The following is a 14,980-nucleotide window of genomic DNA, read 5'->3' as shown; positions in this document are numbered from 1 at the left end:
AGCACGAGCTTGTACAGTTGTGCCCTTGGCGTGGATTGAAAGCGTACCAGCTGCAAATCTTGCAGCCGGCTCAGCTTATATGGATGGGGTGGCCTAGGGGACTTCACAGCAGTGCTGTCATGGCACAGTTGAGAACTTTGAACTACCACTGCCTGTAACATTTCTGTTGCATGGATCAAAAAAGAGGATTTAAACACCGTGAAATTGGCACTTCCCATGAGCTCACAAACCCACACTGTTTTATTTCTGAAGTTAAGGTAAATATGCTGCCTGTGCTCAGTTTATTTTTAAAATATTCATAACTAAAATTTAAAACTCAATTTCTTCAAATATAGAAAAGGAAGTACTTCTGATTCAGAATTATGTATTCTTGTCTATGATTTGGAGGCACAAAGTGGTGGTGATAGGGGAACCAAAATGAAGCCCCGGGGCAAATGAAAACACTGGCTGCTCTCATTTTTAGTATGCTGGTGTGACTTGAGGAATACTTCATGTCCCACATGGTTTGACTGGCAAGTCTAATAGTTTCTGCATTAAAGACAAGAGCGAGATGCTGCAATCTGTGCTCTTCTATGCAGAAAAGATGCAGCCTTCCCCCTCCTTGCAAGTTGGCCTAAGTTTACTTAAGTTAGAGGAAAAATTCAAGGTACAGGAACGGAACTTGTTCCATTAGTAAAAACATACTTAGAACAGCGCTTGTGTTTCCCTACAGAAAAATCTGATTCCCTCCTCAAACAGCAGACCTTGCAAGAACATCCAGTATGTTATTACATGTCAAAGATAAAATGTCTCAACCACCCTTTGTTCATTCTTTAATATTCTACTGTCCAAGCAAACAAAAATCTGCACAATAGGCTAGTTTATTCTCTTTAAGATTGGAAGTGTTTTTTACTGCTTGGACCAAGCATCAGGCACAGCGACTCAAGGTGTAGGGGTTGTAGTTCAGACTCTGATACTGCCTCAGGCTGTTTGCCCTTGGGCATGTCATGTCTCTGTGCCTCAATCTTCCCATCTGTAAAGTGGGCATCATAATACTTTCTCCACTTCACAGGGATGTTGTGGCTTAATGTTGATTAAGTGCTTTTAGCTCGTGAGATTAAATGTACTATAGAAGTTATATTATCTTCTTGATTTGAGATTAAATGCTAGGTACAGCAAACTCAGGTCAGTGGCTACTTTACTAATCCATGGGGATCTGCAAATCCATGAGGCTCTGCGAACGGAAAACTGGAAAGTAGTGAAAAACAACATGCTCTATTAACATGTTCGAGGATCTCCTGGGTTTAGTACCTGGCCATTCATTGCAAGTAATACCACGTCCTTAGTGTTTTAACGAAAGAGACATCTGCAACCCACAGCTGTTTCTTGTTGTTTTATAGATTCATAGATACTAAGGTCAGAAGGAACCATTATGATCATCTAGTCTGACCTCCTGCACAACGCAGGCCACAGAATGTCACCCACCCCCTCCTGCGAAAAACCTCTCACCTATGTCTGAGCTACTGAAGTCCTCAAATCGTGGTTTAAAGACTTCAAGGAGCAGAGAATCCTCCAGCAAGTGACCCATGCCCCATGCTACAGAGGAAGGCGAAAAACCTCCAGGGCCTCTTCCGATCTGCCCTGGAGGAAAATTCCTTCCCGACCCCAAATATAGCGATCAGCTAAACCCTGAGCATATGGGCAAGATTCACCAGTCAGATACTACAGAAAATTCTTTCCTGGGTAACTCAGATCCCACCCCATCTAATATCCCATCACAGGCCATTTGGCCTATTTACCATGAATATTTAATGACCAAAACCATGTTATCCCATCATACCATCTCCTCCATAAACTTATCGAGTTTAATCTTAAAACCCGATAGATCTTTTGCCCCCACTGCTTCCCTTGGAAGGCTATTCCAACTTCACTCCTCTGATGGTTAGAAACCTTCGTCTAATTTCAAGACTAAACTTCCTGGTGGCCAGTTTATATCCATTTGTTGCTGGGGGTGAGGTGTGTGGGGGGGGTGGGGGGGGGGAAGTGGACAGGACTGGTTCATATTGTAAGGTTTACTGTTAACCGACACTGAGCCAGTTTACAAGGCTGAAAACAACACTGTTTCAGTGGTAGGATTATTTTTCCATTCCCATTTTAAGCACACTACATACCAGATGTGCTTTTAGAATGAGCAAAGAGGTCAAAACAAAAACAGCAACTTATGGATGCTTGTTATCAGAGGTAGACACTGAACTTCAAGTCCATTTAGGCTTTCCATTTCCCAAAGGCAAGCAAAAACAACAACTGCAACAAATCATCTATAAAACGCAGTCAAAAAGGACTTCGTTTAATTAGTGATATGTAAAGACTTTTGCATAGAAAAAGGTTAACAAAGTAATGCACAAAAAAGCAACTAGGTACAGTATTTTAAAAACAAATATTTTAAAGTATATTTTGCATAATGTTTAACATTCTCCATGTTTATTGCTTTCTCCACACAGCAGAGAAATCAAGTGCATAATAATACATGCTGTGTTTTATTTTCTCATAAAATCTCTAGTTCTTGAGTCAATGTATTAAAATATTAGGCTATTTTAAGTCACTGTAATAAAAAAAGAAAGCAAAACCTTTAATGCAGCACTAGTTGTCTGGGTACTGACAAAATAATTTACTGATACGCCTTTAGTACATTCATTTTGGTTTGGAATCAAACCCACATTTACAATGTTGGCATGTAAAAAGCCAGTTTAAAATAACACCCCCACAGTAACTTCATTCAGACCCAGAGAAATCGTTACCTCCAGAAGTTGACAATGAAAAGAGCAGAGATCTTGCACGGAATCAGGAGGCTGATAAAAATAAATGTCCAAATGCAACTAAATAAGTTAATCTGAACTCTTCACAAAATTGAGTCTCTTGTATTGGCATGGATCAACTGTCTTGACTTGTGCATGGTTTTAGTAGGCAGCTACTTCTGTGTGCACTATAAATTCATTGCTTGTAAAGAGACAAGCAAGCACCATAGTCTAAGCCATTTAAAAAAAACAACACAAAGTGCCTCAAGGCTCACAGACAGTGCTGAAATGTTCATCAATCCAAGCGCTGATAAGATAATTGCTTTTACCAGTGCTATGCTAGATGTCACCATTTGGCAAGTCTGTACAAAGAAAGTCAACTAGGTGAGATAAAACTAGGCCTGTCAAGCTGAACATTCTTTCTCAGTAATCCTTTTGGCTAAATAAACCTGTTGGTGTAGAGTTCACTCTTTCCTGGAAGCGTATCAAAATGTCTATAGCTTAATGCAGGATCCTCCCCTTCCTGCTCCCCCCAATCTCTTTATTTCATACTTTTGCAGTGTGATTTGCTTTAGAAAAACGCGTATGTATGTCAGGCACTTATGAAACTCAAACTTTCTGTCCAGCCTCAGGAGAAATTTAGATGTGCTATCCCCCATCTGTCTGCCAAATAATGATGCATGGCTAGAGGATTATTGGGTCTAGAGTCTACATATTTCCCAGTAAACTTTTAAATGGTCATATGGGGTATGATGTTTCTGAACACCGCTGTTGCTCACCAAGGGGTCTTAAGCAAAACAAAGAAAAATATACCCAATACTGCTATATGCCCTTTTTGAAGTCTGACACTAGAATAGCTTTACTGTTCCTTGATTGGCTTGCAGGCATCTATAAGGCTGTTTGCGTGGATACAGACCTTCAATCTGACTGAACAGGAAAGACATTGAGTTACTACGGCATGAAGTCCAAAGAAGGCTTGTGTGTGTCTCTGTGTGTGTGTCTCTGTGTGTGTGTGTGTGTGTGTGTGTGTCTTAAAAAGCTCCAACTTCAGTCCCCCAGGGTCGGTAGGGTTTACTATTTCCACCACTACTAGTTTGCTGAGGACTGGAAGCTGCCGATACACATAATGGTGGGCTGATTGCTGTTGCAGCTGCCACTGCTGCAGCTGCACTAGGTGGAAGCATTGGGAATGCTCCAGCAAAAGAGAGAGGGAAGCTCTGAGCAGCCGCAGCGTGTACAGTGGCAGAGAGCGAGAGAAGAGAGGTAGAAAGAGGTGGGACACAGGGAGCAACACTGCCAGCAGAGGGCACTCTGAGTGCGGAGTCAGCATGGGCAAAGGTGGCCGTGAGAAGAGCAGAGCCATGAGGAGGCACTTCTGACGCTGTTGAAAGTCTACAAGGAGTGGTGTCAGAGGAATGAAGTCCATTCTGCTGTAGCAAAGTGGCAGGGAGATGGTGAAATGCTGCTGTCCAGTGGTGAGGATGCAAGGGATGATGGTGATGAACCATGGATGAGGTCATTGCAGCAGCTTCCCTTTGAGATGCACAAGAGCTGAGATGAGACACAAGTCTAACTCTTAGCGGATCAGATGTGTCCAGACCTTCCACTGAGCTCAGATACCTTGCAACTTCAGTTAAACATTCTCGGAATCCAATGCTCATGAAATCCATGGCCAGAGTGTGAGCATCAAAATAACCTGAAAGGAAAGGTAAAAGAGGCACTGAGTATCAGATGATTTCCTACCCTATCTTAGCTATGAGTCAGCTAGCATGATCCTGGCTAAATATCTGTATCTCCTATTTATGGTCTGAGATTTGGTGGGAGGAAAGTTTGCTTTGTAAATTGTGTGTGTGATTATCTCTGGTAATGTAATATGCTACAGTTGTTTTTGCAACCAAATATTACAATGGAGAAAAATTAAGACCATCAGTATTTGAGGTTCTTCAAAAAGCTTTATGATGCCTCTCATCTTGTATTGTGGGAAACTGAAATTCCACAGCAAGCTTTTCCATGGTAACATTGACCCAGAGTCTCGGTGTGTGTGTCTCACGCACATACGCGCAAAGTAAGGGTTGAAGATTAAAGGGCTTGTATATAATATCCTGCCTTTTCTCCCCTATGCTGGCATTTATAAAATAGTTCTTAAAATCTACCACGTGACAGTTTGGAGACAGTCTTTACAAACTCTGCTAAGTAAATTCATAACAGCTTCATGACATGTGTTATTTAACAGCAAACTAAAAACAGCTTGTCATTGCTTCTGCATAAAAAGGTTTTGAATAAAAAATGCTTTATATAAAATGTTGTAATCACTTATTTAAAGAAATACTATGTAGGCACTATGGTCATCTGACCTCCGAGGCACTTCAGCAAATGATAGCTGAATCTACAGCACATTGGATGGAGGGAAAGAATTAAATGGGTATCTTATTAGGTGCCCAAAACATGGTAGTCACTTTCTAAACACAGAGGAAATGACATTCTCCTTCCCAAAGAGTTTATCATCCAACTCAATTTATAGGCAACAGAATTTGTTTATTGAGAAAACTATTGCCCTTCAGAGTGAAAGTAGCTGCCAGTGGGAAATAATGCCCTATGGCAGTAATGCCCATTCAGCATTATACCAGCATGGTATCCCATTGTCAGTCACTTTCAGTTCAAAGCAGGGTAGTTTTTCGCTATATCTCTCAGTGGCTCTCAAACTTTTTTACTGGTGACCCCTTTCACATAGCAAGTCTCTGAGTGCAACCCCCCTTTATATATTTAACACCATTATAAATGCTGGAGGCAAAGCGGGATTTGGGGTGGAGGTTGACAGCTCGCAATCCCCCATGTAATAACCTCATGACCCCCAGCGGGGTCCCGACACCCAGTTTAAGAACTCCTGATATATCTGAATTCGAGTCAGAGTATTTCAGGCAGTCCTCAGGGCCTTTTATTATCTCATGAAGGGTATGACTTCACTGCTGAGTCAACCTGGGCTTTTATTCTGAAGTTGCCTCAGACCCCTTTCCTGTCCACACATAACCCCCCGCCCCCTCCTTTCGTGGTGCTTCCAACCTGGGCTAGTTGGCTTGTCTGTGGCTGTACGCTAAAACCCACGTGAGCCTTTCACTCGGGCTGGTAACCCACCCACTGCGCAGCAAATACACAGGCTAAATCACTCAAGTACTGATAGTTCTCCAATGCCTTCCCACAATTCCCATTGTGCCCAGAAGAATAGACAAGTTCTCCCGCAATTCACAAGGAAAGACTCAGAGCAACTCAGGGCTTACTTAAAGAAACACAGATAATCATAGGCTGTGCCCCCAGAAGTCCTAGCAACACACATGGGGACACAGTAACTCAGGAGGGGCTGCTCAGGAGTTCAGATCTGGGTGCAGATCACCTGGGTTAACTATGCAGTGAAGACATACCCAAAATTATGTTAAGGTTGAGCGGAGTTATAAATTGTTGGAAATTGCCATTTCCCGTTTCTTACTTCCCAGCTTCAACATCATTGCAGTGCTGGCTAATGAGGAATAACTGAACACCCTGCCGTGTGTTACTTCCTGCATAAGAGTCTGAGTCTAAATATGCATTATCTGTCTATCGTCTGATACCCAGAGGTGCATGTAACAAGATTAGATTTTGGTCTGGTGAATGAGACAGTCTAATCTTGCATTTAAAACAGTCTTTCAGAACAAAAATATATATATATAAACAATAACGAAAGTTCCTCTGGATCCACTTCCTTTGGTATAGCTGCTGTATAGTGAGTTTTAACATTGGTTTTGTGCTGCACAATTGTTGCCACAAACCTCCTGTTTATATTTGGATGTTTGTGTATTTGTTTTGTCTCCCTGTGCAGATTTCAGTGCTCTTTGGAAACCCCAAACAAATCTCTGACTGGGCTGCCTGTGAATGAAGCCTTTACTCCCACAGTGTTATGAAAGCAAACACAAGCCCAGGGTCAAGTGCTTCTTTTGTCCCAGCAGTTCTTTCCCACGAGTTCAGTCCTGACATTAGCATTGATTTCCACTCCTTTAATCTGGAATCGCCTATCATGGCTCGTCAAAGGACTGTTTGATAAGATTTCCCCAAATATTAGGAAAAAAAGAGTCAACTCCTTACCTTTACCTCCTGTTGCCTGGAGCATCTTCAGATGATCCACTGTCATTTGCAGTATTTCTGCTTTTTCTAATTTTGCAGATCCCTTTGAGATAAGAGGCTCAAATAAATAAAGGCTTACAAGTACTGTAAGCTTTAATTTGGTATACTTTCCATTGAGTTCAGTCTTATGGTTTCAATTTTCCCTACCATTAGAACATTCTCAGCTTAATCCTTTCACTGAGCATCTGCATCCCAGACTTTATTTAAAGACAAATACCATATCACGTCTAGCAATGTGTATGTGTCTAACACATTAGTAAAGAAATAGCGATACTACAAAAAAATTAACAGTTTAGGAGTTCACAGTCTATTTATGCAACAGAAGGGATCATTATTAAAGATGCATAAATAATAGAATTGCCTGACAAGGCGATTTGCCTTATGAAAGGTATAGCCTAATGTATCTGTGGACTAGAAGTCAGTGTGGACATGTCAGATATTACACTGTTGTGCAATGGATTAAGTAGGTGGCTCTTCAGAAATTTGTTCCCACAGAGGCATGGAAATATAACAAACGGCAAGTAATGTGCAATTATTGACAGGACCCTAACACAGCATTGTTTTCCACTTTTACCAGGAGGTGTCACTGTGTACACATACAAAAGAGAATCCAGGAATTGTACAGGGACTTTTTTTTTTTTTTTTTTTAAGATGACCCAACAATTTTTTGATCAGTCATTTGGATGACAGAAATTCTATTCTCATCCTTTATTGACACATGGTCATTTCTGTGTATACACATACACTGTCCACATTTTTCTGGGTTAGGAAGAGGCCTTGTTTACAGGACCAGGAAAGACCATCACTGTTAACAGAGAGCACAATTTGCTGTGTCCATGAAACTTGGTTATGCTGGTTCATAAATATTGGAAAAATATAAAATTTAAGTTCTACAATACTGAGATAATTAATTTTGTTTGTAGATAAATTTATGAATATTCTTGTGGCTATTAGCATTTCCTTACACATCTGGAGGTTGCCCAAAGATCCACCCTCTCTTTTAAATATTGTGGGCCAGATCCTCAACTGGCATAAATCAGCAGAGCTATGTTGATTTATGCCACCTCAGAATCTGGCCACGTGAGCCAATTCTTCTCTCAGTTATATCCATGCAAGCTCACCGACTTCAGTAGGTATAAAAAAAATGCACTGATTTCACTGAGGTTGTATGGTGGAAATGAAGTCAGAAGTATATTTCTCTATAACTAAGTTTTATGACCTACAAAACTGCACAACTGAATCTCCAAAGAACAGAGATTTTGATTTTGTTGTTGTTGTTGTTAAACTAAGACTAATGACCCTTTACAATTCTGGCAATTTCAGTGATCTGAACATCAAGAAGAATATTAAAAACTGATGTTTTGTGGATGATATATCATGGGAAAACTTTAAGAACCCACTACATGCTACTTTTTCCACTTATTAATATTTTTTACTAAGTTAATATGCTCAACATCTCAGTATACCAAAATTTGGTGAATTTGTGACTATTGTTTGTTAGAATTTTATATGGAATTATATCCTGTACTTTTCTCAGTCTTAATCTTTTCCATAGACAGAATACAAGCCATCTCGATGAGAGAGTGACTAATAGCTCAAAACTGCATGTTGCTGGGTAATTTCCAAGGGCTTTATAGGACTTGTTTTATAATGTTTGTGGTTTTCAAGAGGTAAACAATGAAATGGGACAAACAATTGTCGTCTCTTGCCTGTTTTGCCTAGCTGAAAATGCCTTGGTCATGCCATGTTGCCAGAGTCTATGAAATAGCACTGTTCTGACTAGGAGCTATTAAAGGCATATTGCAGGTAGCACAAGTGCACGGTTCCTTAAATGTTAGCTTTGTTCAGTTCAGAAATAGTATGAGGCCCAATCCTGGGAGTAGCTAAGCACTCAACTTCCACAGAAATCAATGGGAGTTGAGAGTAGTCGGCACCTTGCAGGATTTGGCTCAGTTTGTTTTTTTTAAAAAAAATGTATTTAAATTACTAAGAGCTCTGTTCTTAAATTTTAGTTGTTCACTTCTTATTGAAGCACGCTGGTTTAAATTAAGAATTACTTTTGCCATATTTTGAGTTTTGGTTTTATTCTAATATGCCCTAGCATTTCTGTTTTACTGAATATTGGGGTTTTATAGATGTTGACGTTGCATGAAATTATCAAAACAAGTAAGTTGTTGTTAGCTGGGAAGTTCAATACAGATAAAACCTAAGGACCTGACCCATAGCCTACTGAAGTCAAGGGGAATCTTTCGATTGAAGACTTTCCCATTGAAAGCCTTTGAAAATCTCTTTGACTTCATCAGGAGCAGGACCGTATTCCTCCAATCTAATATACAGCTACTAACTAGATATTTAAAAACTGAGTAACCTAGGCAATCGGTTTACTTTTTAGGAAACAGGACTGATTACATTATTCTGGATTTGTGAATTTTGTTTATAAGAAAGCTATTTAAAGAGGTGGGAAAGGGGGATTTTGTTAGAAGAGTTAGATGGGTAACTGGCACACAATTTTTTAAAAGTATATGGAATAAAGCACATATTTAACAAAACCACTACTGGAAATCATTGAAAGAACAGAGACAACATAAACACTGTGACCCTTTAGGGAAAAACAAGCCAAAGAATGGAAATGTTTTTCAGCTTTATGGTGGATTCTGTTTTTAATAGTTTTGCCACAACAAAGCATTTTATTGAAATGCCTGCTTTGTGCCAGATCAGGACACATACAATATTATTTTAATGAGCTTTATAAGAAAACCAACACTGCCAGATGAGATACAGGTATAAAAAAAAAAGAAAAGCTTACTTGTTTTTCAAAGGCAGTTGGCACAAGCCGCCTCAATTCAGATAAACTGTTATTTATACGATCACGGCGCCTTTTCTCTATAATCTATCCCCAAAAAACAAAACAAAAACGAGTTTACAAAACCATGAAGGACAAAAATCAGAGGACACATGCAAATATTACATGGGAAATTAAAGAAATTCCATACCCCTCTTCTTTTTTTTCTGGCCATAATCTGAGATGTTGTTGTTGGGGAATTTGATCGAATCACAGAACCACTACTTTGCCTGTGAAATAGTAAAGGTATGTCAGGTGTTGCATTACATGACATTATTGTCTTATAAATACCTAGTTGTCACGACATTAAATATTCACAGCTATTTCTTTGTTGTTCTTCATGTTTGGAAGAGGTGCTTTGTACAGCGCGGTTAAGTCTTTCCTTCTTACTGAGGTTTCACTTTCTCCCTACCCTAACATAGTGTTTGAACTGGCTGGCAGCTAACTTTGTTACAAGTATCCCTCCCAAAGACATCATGGTACCAGCTCAGTTGATTTGGCTTCCACCATGACAAATTCATGTATATAACAGTCAGTCAAAAAAATTCAATAAAGAAAACATGCTAAATTCATATACTTGGCTAACACTTGTGATGAAAGATGCTTTAATATACCAGCTATAAAACCACAGACTGTGTCTCTGTCGAGATTCTCACATTGGTGCCTATCGCAGCAGGATCCAATTGCCACCTACATAAATAGAAATATGTCCTAATTCCATTGCTTTGTCCAGCTCCAGAAAAAAAACAGTTTAAAACATTTGTTTTTAAATCTGCCGCCGCCACCACCAAATGTTAGACATTTCATTCTGTCACCAGTGACCAGAAACCATTATGATCTTTCAAAGATACATAAAGAGAGATTTTTCACATATCTGCAGACACAAATGGACTCTGGGACCTGCTTCTCAAAACTGGCAATATCTTTCAACTTTCAAATCCAGCCCTGTCTCTGCAAACCTTCAAATCCAGCCCTGTCTCTTCAAACTCTGGGAAACTTCATCCTCATTTTACACAGGAAGAGAGAGAGCAAGAGCGTGCTTGTAGTGTTCTCTCAGTGACTGGAATAATCACTTTCCAAAAGTAGTTTTCTATAGGTACTGAGGTATTTGAGACTACTTATACGGATCACTTTTCAGGATATATCGGTTATATTTTCAATCCAATCTTTACAAGTAATCGTAACTAATTAAAACAGTGCATTTTTCTTTTTTTTAAGTTCCAAAATCTTGGAAATAATTTTGAATCTCACAGGTGATATACAGCTATAGATAAATCATGGAAACATTTGTGGGAATACAGATTAGATTAAATTATAACTTGACCTGCCTGGTCACTAAAATTCCTAGCAGAACTTGACTAGTCTTTTTTTAAATGGAGATACTAAGTCCAAGTCCATATTTGACATTGGTAGCACATAATTTCATGACTCCACATGTACTGATCATTCAGCTTGTAAAAAAATAATAATCCTGAAACAGATCTTTACAACAGAATACCACCGTCTTAATCAGATGGTGACGGTCATTCCTCAAAACACACAACAGCGGACCAAACACAGTGAGTTGATTTAATTTCTATAATTCAATATTAGCCCTTTTATCATTTCATTTTTCAGAGGGTGGACTGTTCAAGTGTTTAAAATTAGATAAGTAGTGAAAAGAATGTACTGAACTTTATTGTCAGCTTGAAGCCTCTCCGCCCCCCTTCTATCCACCTATAGGGGGGTGACAGCTTGGGCTCAGGTGAGCAAACTGCTCCGAACATGGGATCGCAGGAAGGTTCTTAATTCTTACTTCAGCTACAATCCCCAACCCCAATCTTTCCCCAGCAACTCCCCCCTCCCTACTGACCAGAGGCTGGCTCCAGGGGCCGCGATGCTCCACACCAGAACATTTTCCCCCACAGACCAAAAAAAAAAAAAAAGAAAAATCCCCAAGACAAACCCTGAGAAGTGGGACACTGGAACTGCCAGCTCACAAGCCCCCACGTGTGCGACACCGCCTGCCCGGGCATTGGCCGACATCCATCCCCCCCCGCAGCGCAGAGCGCCTAGGCGCTGCACCGTGCCAGCCCCTCGCCCAGGGGAGCTGAGAGCCACTCAACCAAAGGGCAAACCCCGTCTGTGCTGGGGACCCCGCCTAGCCAGGGGGTGCAGCAGCCCCCCTAGCCGCAGATCTCACCCCGAGTAATTATTCTCGCTCCCCACGTCTATGGTCTCGTCCATGTCGCTGTCGGAGCTAGTTTCCTCGCACGGCCGCTTCATGGCGGCGGCACGGCCCCTGCCACGGACGGGGAGCGAGCACCGAACCGACGCGTAGCCCCCGGCGCGGCGCGCTCCCTGCAGCGCCAGCAGCCCGTAGAGCTTCTGAGGCGCTTTCCCACGCCGCCGCTCAGCCTCAAGCGCCCGGACCCCGCCCACCGCCTGCCGAAGCCGCGCCCCTTCGGGCGGGGGCCGCCGCCCATTGGAGGAGAAAGCGCGTGAGTGACGGCCTTGCCCCGCCCCGTTCGGGCTCGGGCCAGGCTGGAGCGCTGGGGGGCGGTCCGGCGGCCGCGGAGCGTGGGAAAGCTCGGCGTGCCGCGAGCGCGGCGGTGCTGGGCAGCCTGGCCGGGGCTGCGCTGGGGCACGTGCCCCACCTGAGGCGGGCCGCTCCGTGCAGCCAGTCTCTGAGAGTGTCTCGCTCTTTCCAGGTGCGCTGCCCGCCTAGCCGCCTCCTCCAGTGCAGCGGAGCGCTAGCCTCGCCCCTGGGCCTGGGCCAGAGCCAGAGCGCCCAGAGCCCGCTCTCTTGGGTCACTGGCACAGCCCGCCTTTGCTTACGCACTAGAAGGGGGATTTGATCCCCCCCTTCCCCACACACATCGGTGTTTCCGTTCCGATGCATGATCCGCCTCACCCCGTGGTGCTGGATTAACGCACCCCAAAATCACAAACGGATCTCGTGTTTTCCCTTTGCAGGTAGTTTGAAAGGAGGGTTAAAAAATGCAGTCACGGGTCCCGCCTGAACCCGTGTGACTTTGCTGCTTTTAGGCTGCTGTGAGCTGAGGAATTTTTATTGTGGGAAGCTCGATCCTGGTGTTGGGGATTATTTCATCTCTGGGGAGATTTCAGTCTGGGCTGGGCCTCCCCTGTCCTGCCCCTCCCTTCCTGGAAGTGGGGGTGGTGAGTTGAGATGGCCCGTAGCTGCTCTTGGAGTGACCAATGTGTCTGTCGGTGTCTGGCATTTTAAAGGACTAGGGAGACAAAGATGGAAGGAATAAGTGTTGTACAGGATTTGGAGGAGGCTGTGAGGCGGTGGATTTACAACAGACGGGGTTTGCTAATACCGGGCACGCGGTTTGACTAGATTTATTACAACATACACCACTGGAAAAATCTGTTTTTCATAATAATTTCAAGCGTATTTTAAAAGTTTGGTGACTGTTTCTTCCCCCCTCCCCCCCCCCGATTATTGTTCTTCAGTCATTTTTTTCGAGTCCCGTTTTCTCTTCGGGGGGAGATCTGGTCCAAACTGGGAGTCACTCAGCATGCTGGGGATTGTAGCTCTGCCAGGTTGAACTCTTTTGTGTCAGTTTTGCAGTGGACAGTTTGACAGCCGAAAGCTGCCTGCGTGAAGCCCAGGGGCACGAGAACTGGCTGCTTTGGATTGGACACACGGAGTCAGTTTAAGAAAAACTGCTTAAAACAGAAATAGCCTTATGCCCAGCCTGGCAAACCGAGGGGAGGGGCGGAAGGGGCTTGCTTTTTTCTGAGGGCGAGAAGAGAGGGAGAGGAAAAGAGGAGAGAAGAGTTGAGGTGGAAGAGAAGTGGGAAGCCGAAAGGAGCAGATGAAAGTGATGAGTGGGAGAGAGAGAAGTGGCTGAAGCTCAGGGGCGTGGAGCCCGCTCGGCGGGCGAGTTAAGCTGTCTCAGGCAGCCCCATCCTCCCCCGGCGGCGGGGCTGGGCTGGCTCCCCGTGTGGACAGAAATCTGAAACTTGTCATCCTGGCTTTTGAAATGTAACCGGCGCCAATTACACAGTGTCAGGGCAGGCCGGGGCGGGAAGCGGGGCTGCGGAGTGTGGCGAGCTCCTGCTGAACTGTAACAGCTCCCTACTAGCGGTAGGTTTTCATCTGTTCAGGGGTCCTAAGTGATCGGGATAGTTTTTAAGCACATCGGTCCTTGGCGGTCCTTGTGTGATAAGACGGGAAACTGCAGAGAAGACCAGGATTTGTTGAGCTTCGATCTTGCATTCCAAGAAGGCTGGAGCAGTTGTACTGATCAGGCTAAAAGAATTAACTGGCGATTAAACAAATATACACAGGCTATTCGCTAAAGTCTGAATACAGGCGTTAAACTAAGTTATTGGTGAAGGGCAAAATCGATATTTTGATTTTATGTTTGTTTACCTCTATTTATTTTAAAATATAAGGATAACATTAGGCTAAAATATCCCATGGAATAAACGGATAGAAAAAAACAGTCGTTTGCTTTTTTTTTGTTAAAGTTTAGACTATCACCAGTGATAATCTAGAAAATGTAGTTATGTCTTCTGCATCCCTCCAAGCGTCTTAAAAAGAAGACTACAAAGGATGAAGCAAAGGAAAAGAGGGCCGAGTAATTGCAAAATGTTCCGTTACACCAAAGTGCTTTTTCAAATTAAAAACAAAAGTAAAACATTTAACAATAAGCTGTTTTTCTAATTAAAAATAAAAGTTTGTTTTCCTTGGAATATAAAGTTCCAGCACATACGCACTTAATCATTCTAAAGAGAAGCTATGCCGAAGGAGGTTTGTGAATCTTCAAATCAGAACGCATTACCCCATTGCTTTCTAGAAGAGTGCTCTTTGCTTTTCTGGGGTTTTTTATTTTTAAGATCTGGAGCGGGTGGGGAATATATACAACGAAAGGAAGAAACATTGAAGCAAATCATACTTGTCAGCAGTATTTAAGGATGTGTGAATAGACCAGGGGACATTGTTGGAGGATTTCCATTCGAAAGTGTACACTATAATTATTAGTTAATTAGAGCCCGTTCCTGTTGTTTTTACCCAAGCAAAATAACCATCCGAGTTTGCTTGTATTGCATGATCCGTCTTATTTAATATATGATTCTACAAACGACTAATTTCCACATTCAGCTATTCCCCCTCCCCCCTGTACAGGTGATTTTAGGGTGTGTGTGTGTGTGAGAGAGAGAGAGAGAGAGGAATACACTGAAAGAGAAACCAGCCCCA

The 14,980-nt window shown here is 42.6% G+C and overlaps 1 protein-coding gene across 2 annotated transcripts; it reads right to left on the bottom strand.

Annotated features, from left to right (window-relative positions):
• Positions 1–2,293: 2,293 nt before the first annotated feature.
• On the bottom strand, positions 2,294–12,160 carry HEY2 (hes related family bHLH transcription factor with YRPW motif 2). Of its 2 annotated transcripts, none has more exons than XM_048844634.2 (5): positions 11,951–12,160; positions 9,920–9,998; positions 9,733–9,816; positions 6,888–6,969; positions 2,294–4,470 (listed from the first exon to the last, which is right to left on the bottom strand). In XM_048844634.2, exons 1-5 carry the CDS (start codon positions 12,031–12,033, stop codon positions 3,806–3,808), a joined length of 993 nt encoding a protein of 330 aa, XP_048700591.2. In that variant the 5' UTR covers positions 12,034–12,160; the 3' UTR covers positions 2,294–3,805. The 2 variants fall into 2 exon arrangements, with proteins under 2 accessions (XP_048700591.2, XP_074982818.1); XM_075126717.1 differs by lacking the exon at positions 11,951–12,160 and adding an exon at positions 10,383–11,572.
• Positions 12,161–14,980: the final 2,820 nt, after the last annotated feature.

The sequence above is a fragment of the Caretta caretta genome, chromosome 3, assembly GCF_965140235.1.
Source record: "Caretta caretta isolate rCarCar2 chromosome 3, rCarCar1.hap1, whole genome shotgun sequence".
In the NCBI taxonomy this organism is placed as follows: domain Eukaryota; kingdom Metazoa; phylum Chordata; order Testudines; family Cheloniidae; genus Caretta; species Caretta caretta.
Note: the sequence above shows the minus strand (reverse complement) of the source record. Positions and strands in the feature narration are given on the sequence as shown.